The sequence below is a fragment of the Ictalurus punctatus genome, chromosome 25 (genome assembly GCF_001660625.3).
Source record: "Ictalurus punctatus breed USDA103 chromosome 25, Coco_2.0, whole genome shotgun sequence".
NCBI lineage: Eukaryota > Metazoa > Chordata > Actinopteri > Siluriformes > Ictaluridae > Ictalurus > Ictalurus punctatus.
In genome coordinates, this window is record NC_030440.2 from 14,442,024 (window position 1) to 14,466,348 (window position 24,325).

Here is a 24,325-nt window from a genome sequence, read left to right on the forward strand (position 1 = left end):
GCTTCGCTGTTTTCCACATTTTGTTATGTTACAGCCTTATTCCAAAATGGATTACATTCATTATTTTCCTCAAAATTCTACAAACAATACCCCATAATGACAACATGAAAGAAGTTTGGTTGAAAATTTTGCAAATTTATTAATAATAAATAAAAAAAAAGCACATGAACATAAGTATAAGTACACACACGACTTAACTGATTTTAGATGGCAATATCAGGTTTCACAGAAACCACAATAATGTTCAAAAAGCACAAACAATGCACAAAAAGTGCGATCTAATTGCACAAAAAGTGCACAAAAGCCGTATAGAATATTCATATAGCGCCATCTTCTGGTCTATTTAAGCTAACACAGCGTTACCTCAGGGCCTACGTCTTCGATTCGTACCGCGCATGCGCGTTCTTTTGACGCATGCGCACTCGGATACCGGGAGCTCTTGTATCTTTTTTGTATAGCAGAAACGGCATGGACAACATGTTACAGTTCATGAAGCTAGTAGGACAGTTAAAGGTAAAGGTAACATTTATATTATTAAAAAATCTCATTTAAAGAAAAAGGTGGTTTTCCACCGGTATGGGGTTTTTAAACAATCGTTTTCACGATTGTTTGTTTACATCCTTTACTGTACTGTTACTTTATTAGCTACATTATACTGGAATAAAGTTCGATATCCGATATTCGATATTCGCGGTTATTAAGGGACCATCTCTAAAGTTACATACGACATTGTTAAACACGTTTCTAACTTCAATAGCATTTGAAGGGAGTGAATTACAGTCATATAACCAACCAAGTGTTCATCTGGGTGTCAGCTATAATGCACACCTCTTAGATTTTTGATATTTATCAAAATAAGCTATTAAATCATATATAAATATTGCCGTGTATTTCACTACTGCATGGGGTCATACACAAAATCTACCATTATTTAAAGCTCAATAGCATTTGAAGGTAATGATGTAAAGTCACAAAACCAACTGTAAAGTGTTCGACTAGGTGTCAGGTATGATGCACAACTTTTAGATTTTTGATATTTAACCCTACAATGCATAAACGAAAAAAAACCTTCACGAATGCATAAAGGGGGTCAAAATGACCCGACCTGGATTGAATGGTTTTCATCTATTTCTATATGGACATCTATTCTATCATACCTGACATCTAGATGAACACTTTCCAGTTGGTTGTGTGACTGTCATTCCCTTCAAATGCTATTGAAGTTAGAACCGTGTATAACAATGTCGTATGTAACTTTAGAGACAGTCCCTTAATTTCCGCATTTCCACGAATATCGAACGTCCAACGTCAAACCAACTTTATTCCAGTCTACTTTAAATATTTGTGGCCTACTTTGTTTCTTTGGTCTGAATGCATTCTGCATGCATTAGAGTCTAGATGTGGAGAAATCTATTACACACACACACACACACACTTACTTACTTACTTACTTACTTACTTAAAGTAGATAGGGAAGTGCATTCATGATTTCTAACTTTTTAAGTGTTTCAGGTCTGCAGTGTTCTAATGGGTTGATGCTGTGTTCCCTTTGAATACTGAACAAACAACTTTAAACAGAAAAGTTGTAACCCTCTCATTCAAACTGAAAGACACTACATTTACAGTTGTCATCTGTCCTTTTGCATCATGTGTACTTAAGTCTATCCACTTTTATTTTGTCCTCTAAAGGAATGGACAGTATTTCCCATGAGCAATCTCAGTCACTGCTGATGACGGGTTACAGATGAATCAGACAAGTGACTGAACTTATATCATCCCAGATCTAGGGGGCGTATAACTCTGATTACGACTCTCCCTGATTGGCTGCATGAAGCTACACTCTGGACTAGAAAGAAACCAGCGGCATCCTCATTTCTGTCATACCATCCTGTGTTTATTTTACGACCACTGGTGGTGCTGTTGAGCTCGGTTCCACGAAAGGTCAAAATAATCCTATTTAAGACATTCGCTAACAGAGATAATCTGATGTGGATAGCAAAAACAAAGTTAAATAAATAAACCTTACGTTGATGTCTTTATATTTTTAAAATACGGAAGGGAGATTAGCCCTGCTAGTACATTTATACCGACCGTCTCGGCATACAATGAATTCGGCATGTCGTCATTACACCTGTGACATTTCACATGACTTAAAAACAGCCAGAGTAATAAACAGAGGCCCTCGGTTACTGTGAGAATGATCAGTATTGGATGATACCCATAGCTTGGGATCTGTACATCCCTATATGTTATAGATATACTGTTTACTGTATGCGTGAGATTTGTTTATACCCTTAACATTTTACCCTTTGTTTCAGCGTGTTCCGAGGACTGGTTGGGTTTACCGGAATGTTAAGCAACCCGAAAGTGTGTCTGATCACATGTACAGGATGGCGATGATGGCAATAACGCTCCAAGACCCCGGTGTAAACAGAGAGAGGTAAGTGAGCGCACCCTTCCTCAGTGGTCAGTATAGACCACGAGTGTCCAGTCTTATCCGGAACGGGCCAGTGTGGCTGCAGGTCTTCATTCTAGTCAAGCAGGAGCACTTATGTCCCATAAGATTGGACAACTCTGGTATAGAGCATGCAGTACAAATGGATTTGTGGATTTGTGATGTTAACACTATGCTCAGAACATCCTCATTTGAAACAGTTAATCCATTGGTTAATGAACAGAACAAAACCCTGGTCTAGCTGAGGTTCTCCAAGTACAGAATAGTAAAACTCTTAATTCAGAGTTCTCACGTACTGTTCGTTTGTTTTCTCTCCCATTCCAGATGCATGAAGCTGGCTTTAGTCCATGACCTGGCTGAGTGCATCGTCGGAGACATCGCACCGGCCGACAACATCAGCAAAGCCGAGAAACACAGACGAGAAAAGGTGCGGATTTCTCTTTAATGTTTAGAATACTCAGTCACTCAGCTTCACATGATTGCAAATCATGAGCCATGACTTTCCAGTCTGCCTCCACATGTCATTGTTGTACTCTTTCAGGATGCGATGGTTCACATCACAGGCCTGTTGGCTGAAGATCTGCGTCAGGAGCTGTACCAGTTGTGGGAGGTGTGTAGGTTTTTGCCCTCTAGCAGAGCATTGCTGAGACATCTGTACATTAACCGCTACTGACCTACTATTGACCATATCAGTGTTGACCACAGCCCTGTTTGCCTCTCTGTACAGGAGTATGAGTCTCAATCGAGTCATGAGGCGAAAGTCGTGAAGGAGCTGGACCAGCTGGAGATGATCCTACAGGCTCATGAGTATGAGGAGCTGGAAGGGAACCCGGGCCGACTGCAGGAGTTCTTCATCTCCACTGAAGGTTTCATCACATTCCCTGTCATTTATGTACAATTGTTTTTTGTTTTTAAAAAAAATTACAATCCATAATCATTAACCATACCTAATCGAACAAACATAGTTTTAGTTAGATTTTAGTAATCAAACTAAGATATTTTTAACAGAATGTTCATCTGTCGTATTTATTTAAGGTTGTATATTTACTGACTGTAACTTTATTTACCTAAAAACTTGGAGTCTAAAAAGTTATGCAAGAAGACCAATATACAGCATATTCTCCTCTAAAACCGATAGCGAGAATCAAATATTGAATTTTCCAGTACGCAACTTTTTATGAAACCCTAAGCTTTAGACGTTTTCTTGTGCTAAACGGCTTGATCAAGATCACCTAGTTCAGTCGATTATTGAGGTTTCATACGATGCAGTCCTTTAGTAAAATATTATGGTGCTTTTGTGATCTGAAAAATTCAGTTATAACACTCTAATTATTATAACACTCTAATAATCTCTGATTTATATCTCTAATCTCATATATCTCTAAGCAAATATCTTCTGGAGTGCCTAGTATTGATGTACTGAAAGCACTGAAAGTTTTCTGGTTGCCGCAGGCCGTTTCCATCACCCGGAAGTCCTGGCACTGGTGAAGAGCATAAACGAGGAACGAGCACGTCACATGGCCAAAGCAGGAGAGACTGGATCAGAGAAAACAGCAGAACTGAACTGCCACCTGACAACGACAGACTGCTCGTGACCTGACGCTGACGGTTACACATCAGGACGTACTGTACAATATTAAAGTTAAGATTTCATTCTCACTAACCAGGATCCACCTGGAAATAAAAATAATGTTAGAAAATGTTCAGGAAGCATATTTTGTATACCTGCAGTTCTCTGTCTCCATTATAAGAAGGGAAATGATACTCCTAGACATTCACAGAGAATAGTGAATAAATAGTGTCTGGGTTACCATGAAAATAAAGCCGATCTCTCTTTACAACACAAACAGCTTTAACTGTGTCTGTAAAACCCTGTGTACTTGATGTTCAAGCACACTGGGAAGTTTAGTGAGATAGACTGGACTGGATGATGTACTAGACACGCTGGGGTGAGCCCTGACATCATCCCTACCCCAGGACCATTGAGGATCTCGTCTGAATTACAATGTTGAGTTTGCTGTATAAGCAGTGTACGTCATATTTACTCGGTGTGTACTTGCTGCCTGTACTGGTTATGCAGTTTCCTGTTCAGTGATAATTGTTGGTTTTGTTTTATGCTTTTGAGGTAGATTGTTTGTTTTCAGGTAGATCTCACACTTCCTGTAGGTTAGTTTTGTCTGTATCGCCTTGCTTTCAAACATAAAAATAGTTGCACAGGATTTAGTTCTGCTGTGGTTTTATTAACAAACAGCCACATTACAAAAATGTTCAGCTTTAACAAGGAACAGAGAAAACTGAAAACGGGTACAAAAATAAAACATGTCCAATTAGTCGTTTCTTGTTGAATTGAGTAGTAATGGGGTGACTCAGAAAAATGTATAATAATGTTTATAAATGACATTGTATACAGTATAATCAGTCCGTACAGGATTTCACAGCGTTTTTTTTTTTTTTTTTTTTTTGTGGAAAACTACTTGAATTGTCTTTCACAGCAATGTTTGTTGGTAAATGAGAGGTTCTCACGTTCAAGAGCTTGAATCGAAGAGGGCTTAGACTGAATACGGGTTGTGATGATGTCACATGATGCATCTGTGGAAAATCTACGGTACTTTAGAAAAATCACAATCTCCTCTGAATATCGCGGAGTTTGCTCGATTTTGCATTCATTTCGCCGATAGCAAAAATCGCACAACCCTGGAGGGACTGTGTTGTCCACGTCAAAAAATTGTGTTGTGTTTGTCAAATGCATAGTGTTTGTTGCACTCTATTATAAATGTTATTTGGGTCACAATTCCTTTCATTAAAACGTAGGAAAAAGATTAACACCCTGAATCAGGTAGGATCTTTAAACTACAGTGTAATATAATTTTGAGATGGTAGTCCTTTGAGAATTGGCAAAAAAAAAAAAAAATTTACTGTGGAAAAACTGCAACTTCCAAACAATATTATACAAGCATACTAATCAGCTTCTAAAACATTTTCATAAACAGCTACTGCTGGTTTATCATCATGTTATCATGTCAACCCAGTGAAGTTAAAATGGGGCCTTCCAGGAACAGGTGTATTTATATTGAGATCATGTGACATTTTAATTGCACACAGGTCTACTCCATTCATCTAAGTATGTGTCTTCTGGTTGCATCAGAACTAATGTAGGGCTTTCACAGCAACTAACGTTCCTCCACTAACCGCCACTTAAATAAGAACACCTGCTCGTTTATGCAATTCTCCAGTCATATGGCAACAGTGCACTGCATCAGATCATGTAGATACAGGTCAAGAGCTTCAGTTATTATTCACATCAAACAACAGAATAGTAAAAATATGTGAGCTTGGTGACTCAGACCATTGCATGGTTCGTGTCTGAGTATTTCAGAAGCTGCGGATCTCCTGAGATTTTATTGCATAATAGTGTCTAGTTTACACAGAATGGTGTGAAAAACAAACAAACAAAAAACATCCAGTGAGTGGCAGTTCTGCATGCGGAAACGCTTTGTTGATGAGAGAGGTCAGGGGAGAATGGCCCGACTAGTTGCAACCATGGTGAGCAGAAAAGCATCTCAGGTCGGACAAAGCAAGACGAGGAAATGTTTTTCTAAACATCAACTGAAATTTCTTTTTGGAAGAAACACGGATGCTCAGAAACAACAGCTCGGAAACTAGAACACAATTGAATGCATATGTTATAAGATTTTTTTTATTTTGTTTTATACACCAGAGGAACAGTCAACTCATCACAGACAAAATGCCTTAACCTTTCTCCAGCTGAAAGCTCAGTAGGTCGTACTGAGGTTGTATTGGGTTGCCTTTACTGCCAATTGGACTTTGAATAGTTTTGAACAGCCATTTTGTTACACAGGGGACACCATGGATGGGGTGCTAACCCATCGCAGGCACAATTGCACAAACATTCACACACTTCGGACAATTTGGAAATGCCAATCTGCCTACAATACATGGCTTTGGACTGGGGGAGGAAACCAGAGTACCTGGAGGAAACCCCCGAAGTACGGGGAGAACACTCAAGCTCCATGCACACAGGGCGGAGGTAGGAATCGAACCCACAACCCTGGAGGTGCAAGCCAAACGTGCTAACCAAAAGCGTAGATTTACAGGCTAGTTAAAAAACATAAATAAAAAAAAAAAGAGTTTTTAATCTAAGGATCTTAATGCAATGAGCTGGAAACCAGACGTACAGTACGAGCTTATAGAAAACCTACGAAGTTATTAAAACTAAACAAAAGGCTGGTGTCAAGCATCGATATCCAGATCAAATATTATATTTTGGAAATTTTGCCCATTTTAATGCTCTTTTTTTGAATCATCACTTTTGACCACCATTTGCTTAAAGGTTTCAACAAGGAAAATGCATCAGATCCCAATGCCTTCCAGGTAAATTTTGGTCGTTCCCGTGGGCCTTTAAACGGATTTCTAACATATCTCAATTGGTTATTAAGCAATGGAGGTTATCCCAAGGTAAACTGGTTCGGGTACATTAGAACACAGTCTAAGTGAAAAGTTTGGTCATGGTTAGTACTTCATTCTTAACTTTAAAGTTCTCTTTCCTATAAATGTGGTGTATTCTCCTGGCCACAGAGGGGCACCAGAGCTCCATCTCCAGTCATCTAGAAGTCTGTACATTTCTTAGCAAATCTGGTCTGGTCTCATTAGCACTGGTTGTTTTCTCTCAGGTCGTTAGTGGAGGCTGTGGGGCCATTGTTCTGAGCGCTGGCCTGAGCTGCTGATGAGAGCACGTCCTCGAAACTTCCTCCACCAGCGCTCCCTCCGACCTTCGTCTGCTCAGACGGCAAAGAAAGACAAATAGGGCCATTTTTAGTTTCCAAACAGCACGCAACACCATAACAGTGTGTTTCATTGGTTACATTTCGCCGTGAGTCAGTGTCTAATTGTAATTCTCCTGCTAAAAGATCACACTGCAAAGAAAAGCAGATCCTGCTAGCAGAAAATGTCTAGGATCTATATCCTGCTTGGTTAAGTTTTGGGTTCCTGGACACCATTGGGTTCAAGTACAAATTACAAAACAGCAATACATGATGGTAGAATAATGACAAGTGTTCCAGCAAAGGCGTAAATGCGCTTTATTAAAAGGAGGTTCACTGGAAGGGGTAAATCAGTTAAGGCCATACAGTCAACTCCAGAATCATGTTAAGGACGGATGCCAATAATTCTGGACTTACTTGTAGCACAAAAGGCGCTTGCTGTATGTCCAAAATCACAGTCTATTCAATGCATAGTGCACTATTTGATAAGTGTACACTAGTGAGGTGCAGATGAACCATTTCTTACACAGAATAGATTATTCCAAATATCACAAAATTCATTCTTAATTCATTTATATCTATTATGTACAGAATAAAACAAACACTGAGTGTCTGGTTAGACCTAAATTGCACGATCGCCCACATAGTCCCTGTGAATACCTTGTTACTATAGAAACAAGTGCATTGATATAATCCTGTGATCTGACTTGAAACTCTGAGAGTAGTTGAAACTACTCTCAGAGCAGCTGTTATAAAAAGTTATCAACACTGCTGTTATATAATTACTTCTATATTTTATAATAGCAAAAAAAAACAAAAAAAACAAAAACAAAACAAAAACAGAGCTTACTGATTATAATAGGCATCGTGACATTCCCCATTACTCACAGAGTCAGAAAGCTAAACGTGTGTTGGCAGGCTGCCAGGAGTAATCATTAACAGCACTGGACTAACAGAGCGAGAGAGATTCATTAGCAGCTGACATCGCTGACACTTCAGGTTTGTCTGAAACACAGGTCAATATTGACCCACAGCAGGTGTCCACACCCTGTCCGCTTACACTTACCTTAATGTTCGAAACCGTGGTTTCAACCTTCTCCTCAAAGGACTTAAAGCTCTGTGAGTTCCTGTTGATATTTTAAAAAAAAAGAAAAGAAAGAAAAGAAGAAGACATATGATGTACACAATGTTGCACTGAATGTGCTGAAGGGTAATTTGTTTGGTCATATTATCATAACTTCTGCTTTTGCCTTTATTATAATACATACAGTTTCTAGTTTGTAATTATAGACCACTATGCAGGACCTGGCTAACACTTTGCAAGTAAACAACAAAATAATTAGCTAACAGTTAACTAATTGGCTAACAGTGAGCATGTCATACTAACTCATTTGTTAACAGCATGTCATATAAACAATTATCTAATGTCATACTAATGAACTTGCTATTAATTTGCACGTCATACTAACTAATTGGCTAACAGTTAGTTATTAAATGTTACACAGTGCAGAAATACTTTTTAAGTGTATCCCTCTGGGATTTTTTTTTGTCACCTAGACAACTGGATAAATAACAAAGGAAAACAGTTATCATCTCAAAAAAGTTTAGCATAGATATTTAAGGTTTTCTCTTAAGAGTTCAACAGTGAGGCAGCACCAACAGTCAGTACGTTTACATGGACAACAATATTCTGATATTAACACAATTAAGACGATACTCTGATTACGAAACTAGCATGTAAACAGAGATTATTGATGACCTTAATAAGATTAAAGTCATACTCGAAGTAAACACAAATGGAATTAAGACGTGTGGAGTATTCCTGTTTTAGTCGCATTATCGACATGCGTTAAAGACATGTACACACCTTAATTACACTATTAAGGTCATGTGAGAGTTTTCACTGCATTTTGTGACAGGACACGATCACACACGGCAGTGCTCAACCGTTTGACAGCAAACAAGAGAGCACGGCTGCGTCCCAAACCGCGTACTTACCTACTATATAGTAGGCGAAATACATGTATGTAGTAGGTGAAATACATGCATTTCAGCTGCTAAATAGTACGCAAGTATGCGGTTTGGGATGCAGCCCACGGCTTCAAGCAGTCGTCTATTTGCATGTATAGCATGATAAATAATTAACTGCACTTGAAGCTTTCGTAAAATTAAAAATGAAACACCCAAAGCTGTATACGGTACCATAACGAAGACGATCCGTATGTCGATACGTGAAATTCTGGAGGGAACGTCAGACGGCGTGGCGCGGGGACGTAACGACGTGTGCCGTTAATCGATCTATGTTCTAGAACATGTAAAACCTGAACATGAAAGGAATGTTCTAAAAGCGAATCATGTAAATACCTTAATCAGGATATTGTCTTATTCAGAATTAGGTCAATAATTAGATTATTGCTGTCCATGTAAACGTACTCACCGAAGAAATGGTATCCCATTGTAGTGGTGCTGAAAGTAGAATTTACTTTTGCATTTCTGATACAAATGGTGAAATATATTTGAACATTTACTGTTTTCATACAGCTCTGTTTTTGACCAAATTCAACTCGGTCAAGTTAACTGCCAATGATCCACGTTTACCTCATAGTGGGCATGCTCATCGAGTGGCGTATAGAGTAGCTGTCCATAGTTAGCATGGTTAGGCAAGAGAGACACATTAACATGATGAAACAGTAAACAAATACAGCTTTAGCAAACACAACGCGGAACGGCTCAGGATCTGCTACAGCAGTTACGACAGTGTGTTTCTTGCTAAAGGCTGCTAAGCTATAAATAAGCCATTTTATCAGACGTGTATATTATGTACACATTTAGCAGGTCTCAAGGGCATGCTCTCGAGCAGTGTAACTGAACTACGTGCAGGTCTAGAAATCAAGTCGGAGTGGACTGTAAGGCCTAAAAGTCTCGATTGGACCATTTATCGAAAAACAAAGTAAAGTTTATATTTTTTAACCACAGCGCTGCTGAATTCTCACTTATGATTGGTCGGAAGATTTTCTATAACAGCAGCTATAAGAGTAGTTCCGGCTGCAAGGTAAATCACAGATTTATATTAATGTGCTCGATCTAATTATAATAATTATTGTTTCTATAGTAACAACTTGTACAGGAACCTGTATGGCAGATTTCCATATGTCCATCTTAAAAAAAAAAAAAAAAAAGGGAGAGTACTTGACATTAGCTTGTGCATATATTGCCTAGCTAAGTTTCTTAGCTACAGTATGTCATGACCTAGCTCTGTTAGCTATTTATTTGCAAATGGTCAGTTAACAAGTAAATTGACTTGCATTGGTCGCTGTTGTTATGGAGAAGATTCCAGCTGCCATCTTAAAAGTTCATTAACCAATCTTGTGCCTACTCTTCGCTGCATAGATCCTGATGTAAGCTACATATTTTAGTCATAATAACAATTTTTTCCCACAGGTTTTAATAATAATTCTAGTTCTTTTATACCATTTCTTTGATTGGACAGTGCTTGCATTTCAGTGTGGCATGACTGCAATCCACTCATGAAAGTGTAACAGATTCCAAGGGGAAATTATATTTACTTCGGACATGATGTCAGCATTAATTTCTCGACGAGTATGTGCTGCTAGAGTGGTAGCTTCAGCTATTTAGGGCTGTAATATCTAGATCTCCAATTAGTCAGTAGTGTTATCCACATTCCAATGTTTTTAGAACTCACCATCGTAAAACATCACACAAAACAAGCAGTTTAGTAGTTCACACACAGAATCTTACCCTATTGAATTTAGTCTTATGAAATGCAACAGAAGGCGGGGGGAAAAAAAAAAAAGTTAAACAAACATTTAGATAGTTTAATCCCAGCAATAATTTACACATGGGATTAATGCAATCTACCTTCACACCATCTCAGAACACACACAAAAGCATGCACTGCAGTCCAAATGCACTGCAAATCCAAGGTGCCTTGTCCTAAACTAACAGGAAAAAGGGCACTATGAATATTAATGAAGTAAAAGGCTGAGTCTACCCTAGGAATTATACTGAACTTAATTGATTTGCTGATGAATGATTTTAACATTACAGGGAATTTTGTACAGTGGATAAAACAGGATCGTCATCTATATTGTGTGAATCTGAGTGCATGCATTCATGCAGACTGCTAATCAGTGTATACATGCAGGAGAAGAGTGTGTAAAGCTGAAATCCTCACACACACACACACACACACACACACACACACACACACACACACACACACAGACATACCTCCTGGCATAGAGCAAGTCAAGGCCAAAAATGCTGGAGTAAATCAAGCAGAACAAAAGGTTTGTTTTTGAGCACAATTACAACATTATGCGAAAGAGCAGTGTTAGTTATTATAGTAATGACTGCAGGGGAGAAAACAGAAGGAATAAGAGCATTTTCACAGCTGGGTTTTTAATTGCGATAGTTTTCGCCAGGAGTTTGGTACATTACCAATGGAAATTTCCTTTGATTAAAGGTTCCTCTTTGATATGCGCGGAGACTTTCATCACTATCTCTCACTTTTATTACATTTAGATATTAAGGTTTCTCTCAAAATTCCTAAAATTCAGCGTGTAGTTTACCGAGTCGAATTATTTCGGTAAGCTACAAAAGTGAAAAGTGTCGGTCAAAAAGTAACACAAAGCTACACTAGAGTACTACACAAATACTCTAGTGTACTACTTGTCTTCAATTAAAGTGATACCACGGCACTGTTCTGTTTGGTCAGAAGTTGTTATAATCACAGGTTTATTTTAAATGTGCTCGCTCAATATGAACAGGATATATATATATATATATATATATATATATATATATATATATATATATATATATATATATATATATATATATATATATATATATATATATATATATATATAAAAAAAATGTGTCTGATTGTTGATATTGTGTAAGGAGATATTTATTTAGCAATTTTTGGAAGGAGTCTCCAATGTCGGAGCTTTGTCACAGGTGGAATTGGAAGTTTTCTGACATGAGGAAGTCTAACATGACAAGCTGAGGGTTCGGACGGAACTATCCATAACTATAAATAGATAACAATTATGATGTGTTATTCTTTAATAAATAAAAAATTGCAATAATTGATATCATCAAGAAAGAATCAACTTTGGGGTGGTAACGGTGTTACTGTTTCATTACACCATCCTTTCGTTGGTTATTTTCCCTTACTTATTACCATATTTGAATAAACTTATCCTGACATCATTATCGTCACAGATCTGAGAATGTTGGTAGGACTTTTTTTAAGATCTTGACTGAAACATCAACGAAGACAATTTTTAGAGTTTACTGGGGGGTTTTTTTGTTTGTTTGTTTCAGGAGAAACACCTGAGGAAACATCTTTTTAGATGTTTTCCTGTTTTCAAACTCAAGTGTGGATCGAATAACTGATCGTTGTTCCACATGAGAACATCACTTAGGGTCCGTTTCGAGTCTACACGCCATGTGAGCGGGCTAACCGCTCGAGATCGGGTGTCGAATGGCATGACTGGTTAAACAGTAACAGTGTTAATATTTAATCTGAATGATTTTTTGATAGTATATTTATGACACCCCTGCTGAATGATGGCAAACAGCAGAGCATGTTTACTTTCAGGACCAGGATGTGCAAAGCTGCATCACTATAACAAACAATCGAAATCCATAATCGCCTAGTTGTTAGATAAACATTGGCCTAGTCTCAGTCTCTGATGCTCCAGTGTGTTTGATACCTATTTTTTCACTTTTCTGGCCACACGCTTCAGAATCTTTTTACAGCTGCAGTCTGATTGGCTATTTGGCCTTCTAGCTATAGACACTTCTCTACACCAGTTTCCAAACTTACGAGAAGGTCCGGGAAAAATTGTGAAAAATTGTTTCTCTGCCGAAGAAACTAGACAGTTCTTGTTCAATGTTTAGCGATGAAGCACCAAACTCCAGCTAGCAATAGCTAGAATTCTTGGTTTCAAGACTAATACGCAGAACAAAGTATAAATAATAGGTGACTTTCTACACGTTATAGATATTTAGAGATGTAATTAGTTTTTTTTTCCCCACAGTGGTTAATTGTCTGAGAATTAGTCTCAATGTAGCATTTAAATAACGTAGCATTAGATAACATACACACATTAGAGGTACGAGACATTAGGGAAAAGACAGGATACTATTTCAAAAGTCTTAGACAAGCTGACGTGTTTTTTTTTCCTGAAACAGTTAAACAATATAAATTGTTCAGATATTCATACAGCAATTCATATAAGACTCATCCCTACCCCACATCAGCGTCATCAAAAGAGTAAGTAGCAAGCAAAAGCCAACCTAGCATGCTTAGCCTAATAACAATTGGTTTGGAAGTGTGAGTGGCAAGGAAACTTTCTAATTATATATCTGGATTGTATAATGTAGTATGTTGGTACATGTAGCATTCAACTATCCTGAATCTCCTTGGTTGTGTAGCTTTGTTCTGCGTGAGTGGTATAGCATGCTGGGAGTCACGGAAATACTGATGTCAATCGAGCGTGTTCGTTAGAATTTTAGGACACGCCTATTAGAACTGTTCATAGAATGGTGTGATTAGTGCAGGGGGAGTAAGATAAATATACGACACTATGACAAACATTATGAAAGACATAAAGTCACCATTACAACAGGCCAGGGTCAAGTCCTGATGCTGAATGCACTCTGGTGACAGCTGCTTATGTAACACAATCTCAGACAGACTGTCTTGAGTAAACCACTCTTGGGCATCATAGGGCAGCTGCCTTGTCCTCAGCAGGGGATGACAGTGGACAGTATGCGTATTGTGCTTTAATTGGAAAAAGCTGTTGCTCCTGGCAGTTCTACAAAATGACGAAGGACTGAGAAAGGGAGCAAAGCAAATGCAGGAACAAGTGACGCAGTAGGCTGAAAATGGCTAAAGCTACTATACCTCATATCCCCAAACTTTCTGCCGATGGCCGTGCCCAGGTTGCTGATTACCGATGTGGTCCTACTGCCTGCTGTGCTCAGGGTCTCTGAGGTCTTTTTATATCTGTAGACGACACACAAATGTTATTAGTCACCTGTTTGACGACCTTGTTTGAGAAACAATACATCAAGCGGTTAGATTGCTTCTCTGGAAACTCATCATAATGATAATGAGTCTTTATTGATCACATATACATATGCACAGTGAAAGGCCCTTAACCCTTTGTTGCTGTTTTTTTTTTTTTTTTTTTTGACCTCATGAGTAGATTTGTTAATTAATGGCGACATTCCTAGAGCTACTGTTTAGCCCTAGAATTTACAAGTTTTAACCTCTTATTATATTGATACACAAGACCCACAAAGAAGTTTTTTTCTGTTTCTTCAGCTGAAGCATGGTTGCGTGCTCAGCCTCAGTATAATTTTTTTCTGGGGGGAAAAAAAACCCAAATCGTTGAAAGGGAAAAGACCCAAGACCTGAATGACGTGCATTTGTTCTGGCAGCACTTACGTTCGCTTTCACGAAATTCTCTAGGCAAACTTTGACCTCTGTTCCCCCTGTACCCCTTTGACACAAACCTTGGTTTTGTGAACCAACAGAATGTGAGAGCAGGGCTGTAGTTTCTAGTCTATAAAATCATGGGATCGAATGTGCTGTTTATGCTTTATGCTATTAGCATGGAGCTGTCTCATCCACCAACATACGGCAGCCGTTTTAGTGGTAAAATTCAGGTTTTTTCTCTCCGTCTGCTAAGATTTTCTTGTTAGCAATGTTTGCACCTGTGTTACAGAAACAATGTAAGATTAACATTACACCAGCTTCTCATATTGCATCCTAAACACCTGTAAACCCTGGGATATAGTTCAGCAACTACTATCATTGCTGTATTAACTAAAGTGAAAGAAATAGCAAAGATGTGTAGTTATGAAAGTGAAGAATGTCAGGCTGGATCCACGGCCAGGTCCTGACTGTTTAAAGGACTAATATACAGGTTGCAGGATTTTCCAGTTCCTCTTAATGTGCAAAGACATGGTTTCGTGTGTGAAATTTTCCATTGTTCTTTCACTAGTAAGTGAAAGCAAACAATAAGCAAACAAGTAAGTAAAGCTAATATTTGCTGGTTTAGTGGTATTCACATCATATGCCTATGATGACATCTTTTGGCTCCACTATAACTTTTGTTGTATAAAACCATGTATACACACCATAGTGGAGCTGTATGATTATCCAAATCTGTTTTAATTCACTTTTAAATTCAACAAAACTTTTGGGCCACCCCTCAGATCTCATGTTGTAAGGAAGAATGTTGTGACTTCTTCCATTTAAAATCTTTTATGTTTTTGTATCCATGTTTATAGGAATCGGTGTTGGACAGGGTCAGAAACCACATAAGCAACTTAGTCTGAGAAACTGAACAACTCAAGACAGTTTGAGGTGTGTATAACGATTCACACAAGCTTTCCTTACTTGTTAGCTACATTATGAACCTCATTAGGAAACAGAGTTCACACAACAAACATCTCTTGGCTGATTGACCAGGCTACAAAGACAGGTACAAGGAAACATTGTGTACGACTTGGAGAGTGAATCGATCCCATTGTGCTATCTGATCTTCTCCACCTACGTCTCCTCACCATGGCATCTGTGACCTGAGACGAAGCTTTTAATTATAGAGGCGAGTTACCAGCGTCACTGTGTGTAACTTTATAACTTAATGAACACAGTCTGGGTCATACAGGAGCTACACACCTGTACGGACTGTACACACTGACATGGTTGGGATTTTGGCTCAGGGAGCGACATCGTACACTTGAAAAGGTGCTTGTTGTTGACAAGAGAGCGATTATAATATAGATATCATGATAAATTATGTCACGATACATTTTTCTAAGATATCACAGGTATTATGATATTTTTCAAATATTTTAAAGAACAATTACAAGCTCATTGGAAGCAGCTAGTTTGATTCGGTAAACTTCATACTAAACCTTTAAAAGTGTAACATTTATTTGTAATTATTATTAGAATTTAATTACTAGAATGTTTTTTTTTATTAGTAGTAATTTATTTTTTCTGACATCCATGTTTATTTGTATTTTTTTTTTTTGCTGGCAGTGATTTAGCAAAGCTTTATTTGTGTCACATCATATTCCCACCCCTAGTTGAACGTAATTAATATTTTATTTATATATATATATATATATATATATATATATATATATATATATATATATATATATATATATATATATATATATATATATATATATATATCCATCCATTTCCATACTGCTTATCCGACACAGGGTCACAGGGGAGCCACACACTGGATGGGGAGCCAGCCCAATATAGGGCACAATCGCGAACACATTCACACACTACGGACAATTCACCATAGTCAGCCTACAACCCATGTCTTTGGACCCATGTCTTTGGACCCTGTGCACACAGGGCGGACATTAATACCAAGAGCAGAACAGAACTGACCCGGTTAATCAGTGATTATTCAGCATGAACAGAGATCAGACGAGTGAAGAGATGACGATGAGTCTCGTGTTTGAATGCCACGAGTGACTTTCACCTCAGGAGACAGATCAGGTGATCCACTGATGTGCATGTTCCGGATAATCGAAGTGAGAATTCATTTATCTTTCTTTAAAATGTGTTTTTTCCATTCAACCTCTTGATGGTTGATCTCCACCTGTTCTCACTGTTCAGCATTTTAACAGAAAAAAAAAATTTCTGTCTATATCTCATTTGGGCTGTGAAGGACACGTGTCATGCACCCTTGAAATTTGTCCAAAATAAGTCACCTTAGAAGACTGATGTCCTTGAGCTGTCTTTTGAATGGGACAGACTTTATTTTGGGAGCACAAATGCTGCCCAAGAATGCTTGTACAAAATGTAATGCAGAGGTAAAGACGATCATTTTGAAAAATATACATATGATTGTATAGCCCAATTCCAAAAAATTTGGGACACTGTAAAATGTAAATAAGAATAGAATGCAATGACTAGCAAATCTCATAAACCCATGTTATTCACAAGAGAACATAGAAAACAATGTTTAAACTGAGGAAATGTACCATTTTAAGAAACAAATAAGGTCATTTTGAATTTGATGGCCACTACACGTCTCAAAAAAGTTGGGACTGGGGAGACGAAAGACTGGAAGAGTAAGTGTTAGTAAAAAGAAACAGCTGGAGGAACATTTTGCAAGTAATTAGGTTAATTGGCAACAGGCCAGTAACATGACTGGGTATAAAAAGAATATCTTAGAGAGGCAGAGTCTCTCAGAAGTAAAGATGGAATGGAACCTGGATGGAAGCATATGTTGCTCTAAAACCTTTATATACGTTTCAGCATTGATGGTGCCTTTCCAGATGTGCAAGCTGCCCATTCCATAGGCACTAATGCACCCCCATACCATCAGAGATGCAGGCTTTTGAACTGAGCGCTGATAAAACGCCAGATGGTTCCTCTCCTCTTTAGTCCTCTTTATACTGTATACAAGATTATTGGCACGCTGTTTTCTAAATTATATGTCAGTGACAACTTTAACTTATTAGTGAGTTAATAATAGAGTGTTCAATAATGGCATTTTATAATCTGATTCCAGTCTGTGGATCTGCTGTGACCGGACAGGAGTGCTACCATGTGCTAAGTGCTCTGTGCAGATGGTCTAGCAGTGCTAATGATGTCATCCCACTGTGTTTGCCTGAGTGAGGCTGATCAGAGCTATGGCTGCAGACGGCTCTGTGACAACCATAAAGCAAATCCGCACCTCTAGGACTAAAGAAGCTGAATGAAAATTGCGGTCCTGTTTGTAAACAGATGAACTTGTCACATCTTAATAACAGACAACCACAAATGCGGTTTCGGACATTTCATGTACTCTAATGTGCATTTATAGCTCTATTCAGCAGAGATATCTAGAATAAATTGTAAGACTCTTAAAAGTAATAGTTTGTTGATAAAAACTTTGCTTATTAAATGGAAATATAGGCTCTTTTCCATTTTACCTCTAATATTTAAATCAGGAAAAAAAAACAGCAAGATTTTGCTAAATGTAATGTATGGTGAGCGGCAGGATGCAAATAAATAGACTCAGCTGCACATTAATTAATAAGATAAGAAACATCCCCAGAACATTATGCTTCCACCACCATGCTTTACAATCAGGATGCTGTTTTTATTGATGGGCTGTGTTGGCAAAAGTGTAAACTCAGCAGTGTCTTAATTAACAGTCCAAAAATCATAACCAAAATTTGTAACAGGGACACAAAACAGACACGCAATGACAAACAAGGATAATCCATAATTAAGCAATATCACACAAGGAAGCGTGCGGTTATACTGAATATCGGCACAGCTCTGATTCAGTGCACAAACAAAATGTCCAGTAAGTGACATTTTGGACACAGTATGGCCAAATGTTTTGTTTATTTTTGCTCCTCTAGGGGAAATAGATTCCGAAGGAGCTACACTCACTTTATCGCCTCTCAGCTAGCTGGCTAGCTAGCCCACATTGATTTGCACATTTTCATTAGAGGTGTTTCTGGTGTTTCTGGTAGCTTCCTTTTCATCTTTATTGGACAAGCTTTTATATTTATGAGAAATGTATCATTTGCGATGTCCACTGACAATGCTGCTAATTCTACTGTAGTAACCGTTTCGAAATAGGAAGTGGAAGTTTATGTGGCGAACAGAAGCAAGCATTGTAATACCAATGTGCGTGTACTAAATATCAGCACTCTTGAAATGCTGCTCGACCAAGCAAAGTGTTCATTAATCAGAATCGTGTATCAGGAACTAGGATCAAAACCAGGAAACACTTTCATATACAAGAAAAAAAGAGGACTTAGACCTAACAAAACTAAATGCACAATAAGACTTCACAAAAAACAATGACACAACCTGGTGTAAACAGAAACAACTCTAGGACTAACACAGAACACAATCAGCTAACAAGTGGCAGCGACAGTCATTAATTATTAGCTGGGTAATCTTTTATAGGGCTTTGAAGCAGGACTGTGTCAATAAGCAGGAGTTTACTTACACTGTGCTTGACTGAACGTCGTTCCAGCTCCTGCTTAGGTTCTGTTTCAGCTCACTTAACGTCGACATGCCCAGCCTGTGCTTCAGCTCAGCCTGATGCTTCTCTTTGGAGGCCAGCACTTGTTTCAATGTGACAATTTCTTCCTCCAACTGACAAAAGAAATACAGGGTGTTTATTGTGGGGTTTTTTTTTGCATTGCAATGTATCCTTCAAGAATCAGTTATAGAAGCAGACCAGAAAAACAAAACATGGGGAGTGAGGGAAGGGGTACGACTGGAAATGTACTGACAAAGGTCTTTCGTTTAATGACTATTTGTTTTGCAATTGCATTTGAATCAGGCTTGAATTGTGGTTGAACTGATCCAACAAAACCAAAGAAAAAAAAAAAAAGGTAAGTAAAAGCATTCATCTGCTGCCCATTCCCATGTTTTGGTTGTGCCGTAATTGATCAAGCTAAAAATTGGTAGCTAACATACTGTAGTAACATATAGCCAGCTAGTTTGTAATTAAGTGAATTAATACAGACTAAGGGAAAATAATGAGTTTATGAATATTATCCTTTTAAAAAAAAAAAAAAAAAAAAAAAAAAAAAAAAAAAAGTTTCTACATTGTGCTTTAAGACCCCGAAAAAGACTTAATGTTTCAATGTTCCAGCCAACAGCTACGGTGTTCTCTCCTCCCACTACACATAAAAGATATTCGAGATATTTAAGATATGTTTAAATGTGAAGCGATTACGTGAAGTAAAGCATTAGCGTTATATGAGCAAAGTAAAAGTTGTGTTTCGTTGTGTTCATTGTGTGTCGTGTTCCTGATCCTCAAAAGAATGTCTATCATTCGTGCATGGTGATTAATCTACCTCATTCTTCTGTCAGCCAGATGTGTGCAGTGCAGGTGGGGGTGGGATTAGGAAGCTTGAGCTACAGTTATAGCATTGAGGTGTGTCGCACCACTGTAAACATACGCACCAAATCTATGAACTATGAATAAAAAAAAATACTAATAATAGCCAGGACATGAAATCTGCTTGTCTGCGGACTACTGTTTTGAACTTCAGCTGATTGTGATGAACTGCAATGAGTGAGAGAGAGAGAGAAAACGAACAAGGGTTTTCTTCTACTGTGCAACACCATTACTGTGGGTGAAAATTGTGGAAACGCTGGTTCTTGCTTTCACAACCGTATGTGAAAACTACTGCAGTTTCCTCTCTATTTACCGCCATATATTACTCTCTTCCCCTGTGATGTACAAGCTTCAACTCTTATTTAGAGCAGCTCCTATTAGCCTTTCACAAGGAAGACAGACACTATTGTAAAGCGAAAGTAGGAAGAATAATCAGAACGGAGTCAAACTTTTACCAGATTTACATGGAACAACCTTCACTTTTTTTTTTCACCCCACTTTGGACTCCTGACAGTCTTCATAGTGTTCATAGTTAACTCAGTGGTGGATTTCTACAGCATGACACTGTATTTCTGATGAAAACATGAGAAAAAAGGACCTTGGTCAGCTCGTTTTGCATTTCCTCTCTCTCTTCTTCCGTTATGGTATTGTCTTCCTCCACTTCCTGGACTGGCTCTTGTCCCAGGAGTCCTGAGACAGCAAAACCACAAAAAAAAACCAAAGCAGAAGTCAGTCACTGATTGTTCCTTACATAGAAATGGATCACGAGGTATTATTACACTGAAATGTATTTCATGGAAGTATAGTTCTACTGTATGTACCAAATATTTCTCATGGATAATCAAACTAAAGAAAACGACCCATGTTGTGTGTCCACGACAGCCATCAACCATGATGTCATGAACAGTCATCCATTTAGCGTAATTATCTCCTCAGGCATTCTTATAATTTTTAACACCCACTGTAGCTCGTCTGAACTTTTTCATGGAAAAATAATTCCAGCCCAGCTCGAATTCACTGGAGTTTTGCCCATTATGTTGTGCTACTTATTTAGAACGTTAACATAATTTTAGAACAAGCTGCATACGAACAACTCAGAAGTAAGAGGCCTCTATTTTGGTTTCTTGGTTGAATGGAGTCCATTTAAGGAGAAACACAGCTGGTATTTTAAGGCCATCGCAGCTGGATAGCGATTTAAACCTCAAACAATGACAGAGTGAGTGAGAAATGGGAGATATCCAATGCTGTGCCATTTAAATAGGAGATTTATACAGGCTCTAATGAGAAAATGACGAATCAGACGACACGGCAAGCTCAATCAGAGTGTAGAACGTCTACCAAATAGGTCACCCTGCTTTCAAAAGAAATTCAAGTTTAGCTGATGAATATATCCTCAAGTACTGATTATCCTGGACAAATTCTATGAATAGTATTAGTAGTGCAGAATTCCTAAACTGTACCAGGGTACCCTTGAGTTGCACAATACAAACATAAATGAACATTGTTGATTCAGGGAGGCGGGGCTTTGTGTACATGGGTATGAATGAGAGGTTTGGTCAAGGAGTAAACAAATTATTCCAGCGCTTAACAGTAACTTCTACCGCCCAAATTCTACCCAGTGAGTCGTAATAAACATACACTTTAGACAACCATTAAGCTGCCAACATCACTCAGGTCACTGACAGCGTGGCATGAGGAAGCAGAGGTCAGAGACCGGCGTTTCGCTACAGCATTGCATCATCTCCAATCTGGAGTAATCTCGGGGATTATGGGACAGGATTTAACTCAACTCGTCGTCACTGGGCGTGTGCATCAAGATGTGAATCATGCGATCAGCTGTGTTTTTATCAGCAGTGTCACTATCGGTTACTGATACGAGAACACCACTGGAGCATGTTCTACTCCTAACACAAACCTGAAAGACCTACCTGCATGGAGATCATCTTCTTCTTCATTTGATTAGCAAAAAAGAAAACAAAAGGACATGAACTACAGTATAGCTGTATGACGTGTGCAAGTAGAACGTACACGTGCGTGAACGCAGACTGAGCCTATGCCTGATTCTAACGTCATGCAAATTTTCAACACGAGACAGACGAACACAACAGAAGCCACTCTGTTCTAAGGGACACTAAAACACACCACACTATCAAACAGCATGCAGAAGAGCAACTGTCCCCCATTCACTGTTGCACGACTGTTTATATTAGTAATAAATCGCCTGAGGTTGCAGACTTCAAAAGTTTATTGATTTTGGAAAACAAGTCACACTGCTCCATTCTGGGTTGACTTTCCTGTTAAAAGGAATCAGACTTTTATGGCTGCAAAATCCACAGACGGTTACGTATAACTTTTCATTCAATAATTATTCACACACTGAGGTTGTACATACACACTACATTATACCATTTTGTTTGGAAACTTTTAGCAGTTTGTAGCTGCAAATTGTACACAGATTGGTTTCAACCCCATCCCCCATCCTCCTTAACTCCTCTGAAGCTGTACACCTGGCCACACCCCCTAAGCTCTCTAAAAATATACACCTGGCCGCTCCTCCTCATCACTCTACCCATCAACACTTTTCTGTAGCTATACCCCTGTTTTCTTCCCTCTCAGCTCTTTTGTAGCGATAAACCTAGCATTCCAGGTCTATGAGGCCAATGATTATGGATTTGTCACTCATAAAATGTCATTGTTGTATCAAATATGATCATTTGATTCATATTTAACAAACAATCACCAACAACAGCTCAATTGGAGTCCTGGGATTTGAACTCACACCCTTCTGACTACCCTGAGAGTGGATACTTCTAGTGATGGGTGTAGGGAATGAAAAAATGTACACTGTAAAATCTCTCCCTCACACACACACACCATTCTTAACCGTAACATTCAGCACAAGCTGTGTTTTTCTGTTGTCATTCACCGTTTAACATCATCTTACCACATTCATCTGCTTCAGGGGTCAGAATGCAAGAAGCCAGCTCTGTCAAGATTATAAACATGCAGAAACATGGCAACACACAAGCTTGAGTAGAACCTTTACAGACAGGATTAAGTGTCATATTTTAAACACAGCTGCACTCTATACAGCAATGTACTTGGTATAAGTCAAATCACAGGATTTCAGCTGTTTGGGCTTGAGTGAGTGAAATGGCCTTGGGTCAATCATAAGGTCCAATATACCAGTTACATAAAGAAGTGTAAATTAAAATAAGATGCAGCTAAATAAAAGCTGAATTAAATATCCAGAGAAGTCAATGACCTTGATCAGGTGCATGTTTATAATTTTTTTTTTTTTTTTTTTTTTTTTTTTTAAAAGCTCCAAACTGTTATTCTCAGGCATATAATAATACTTTTCAACATAATAAAGAGTAAATCCAGAGCTTTTAGTACTCTCTGAGCACTTTGAGTATTGTAAACCCAAAGCATGATTAATAACGACAAGTCTTATTAGATTTTATTTATCTACAAACCATAAAGAAGGTCTTTTTTTTTAACAGCAGGTTATATTACAGAATGAGCAAGAGAAAGAGAAGCTGAAGCTCACCTTGCTGTCTTTGCTCCATGTCACTGCAGTAAAATGACTGTTTTCAGTGTGCAGAGCCAACAGAACATTTAGTTTAGTGGAGTTAAAGTCAGCTGCTGTTTAATCCAGGTCAACTCCCACATTTGACTCTGGGTTTGTGTTGCCAAATCACCCTTTACAAAAGTAACAGGGTTGCCAGGTTGGAGTTTACAAGCAAAACCCTCAGGTTAAATCCACTCTCTGGCTGTGTTCTGATTAAATCGGATCAATTTCCTGTTTTTCTCAGTGTACATATTTATTTATTTATTTATTTATTTATTAAAAAAACATGATTTTTCATCATTCAAGCATGGAATCACCTATAAAGTTTTCTATGACGGAAAAAAATATATTAGCTGCAACCTATATTTCCAGGAAGAACATAAAAGAGTATAAAAATAATAAAATATTAGACCTAATCAATAGCTAACATAAGCAACCCATATCTATATATATACCATTTAACACTCATTGTTTTCAGTGTACAAACACTCCTGACTGTGGAACGGATAAAAAGACAATCTGGCAACATGTAGAAGGAGGCGTGTTAAAACACAAAAGAGAAGTTAATAAAATGTAGTAG

At 38.2% G+C, this 24,325-nt stretch overlaps 2 protein-coding genes across 4 annotated transcripts; one reads left to right on the forward strand and one right to left on the reverse strand.

The window, feature by feature from the left end:
- The first annotated feature begins 437 nt into the window (after window positions 1–437).
- Window positions 438–4,155, forward strand: hddc2 (HD domain containing 2). Its single transcript, NM_001201037.1, is given in 6 exon segments — window positions 438–513; window positions 2,319–2,440; window positions 2,780–2,882; window positions 2,997–3,065; window positions 3,183–3,321; window positions 3,908–4,155. Coding segments are annotated over 6 exon segments (621 nt in total). The 5' UTR covers window positions 438–468; the 3' UTR covers window positions 4,051–4,155.
- Window positions 4,156–6,134: 1,979 nt separating this feature from the next.
- On the reverse strand, window positions 6,135–23,882 carry tpd52l1 (tpd52 like 1). 3 transcript variants are annotated; one of them, XM_053675553.1, is made up of 8 exons: window positions 23,725–23,882; window positions 20,773–20,864; window positions 19,272–19,420; window positions 14,177–14,278; window positions 10,996–11,010; window positions 9,835–9,873; window positions 8,303–8,363; window positions 6,135–7,251 (listed from the first exon to the last, which is right to left on the reverse strand). In XM_053675553.1, exons 1-8 carry the CDS (start codon window positions 23,741–23,743, stop codon window positions 7,123–7,125), a joined length of 606 nt encoding a protein of 201 aa, XP_053531528.1. In that variant the 5' UTR covers window positions 23,744–23,882; the 3' UTR covers window positions 6,135–7,122. The 3 variants fall into 3 exon arrangements, with proteins under 3 accessions (XP_053531528.1, XP_017311506.1, XP_017311507.1); XM_017456017.3 differs by lacking the exons at window positions 9,835–9,873; window positions 10,996–11,010 and having other exon boundaries at window positions 23,725–23,881; XM_017456018.3 differs by lacking the exons at window positions 8,303–8,363; window positions 9,835–9,873; window positions 10,996–11,010.
- Between the last annotated feature and the right edge of the window lie 443 nt (window positions 23,883–24,325).

Excerpts from the sequence above, each read along its gene's own strand:
- tpd52l1 (XM_053675553.1), bottom strand. Across the intron at positions 19,421-20,772 it reads TGCAAAACGAGCTGACCAAG|TTGGAGGAAGAAATTGTCAC; the intron begins GTCCTTTTTTCT and ends TTCTTTTGTCAG. Across the intron at positions 8,364-9,834 it reads ATGAGCATGCCCACTATGAG|GAACTCACAGAGCTTTAAGT; the intron begins GTAAACGTGGAT and ends AAATATCAACAG.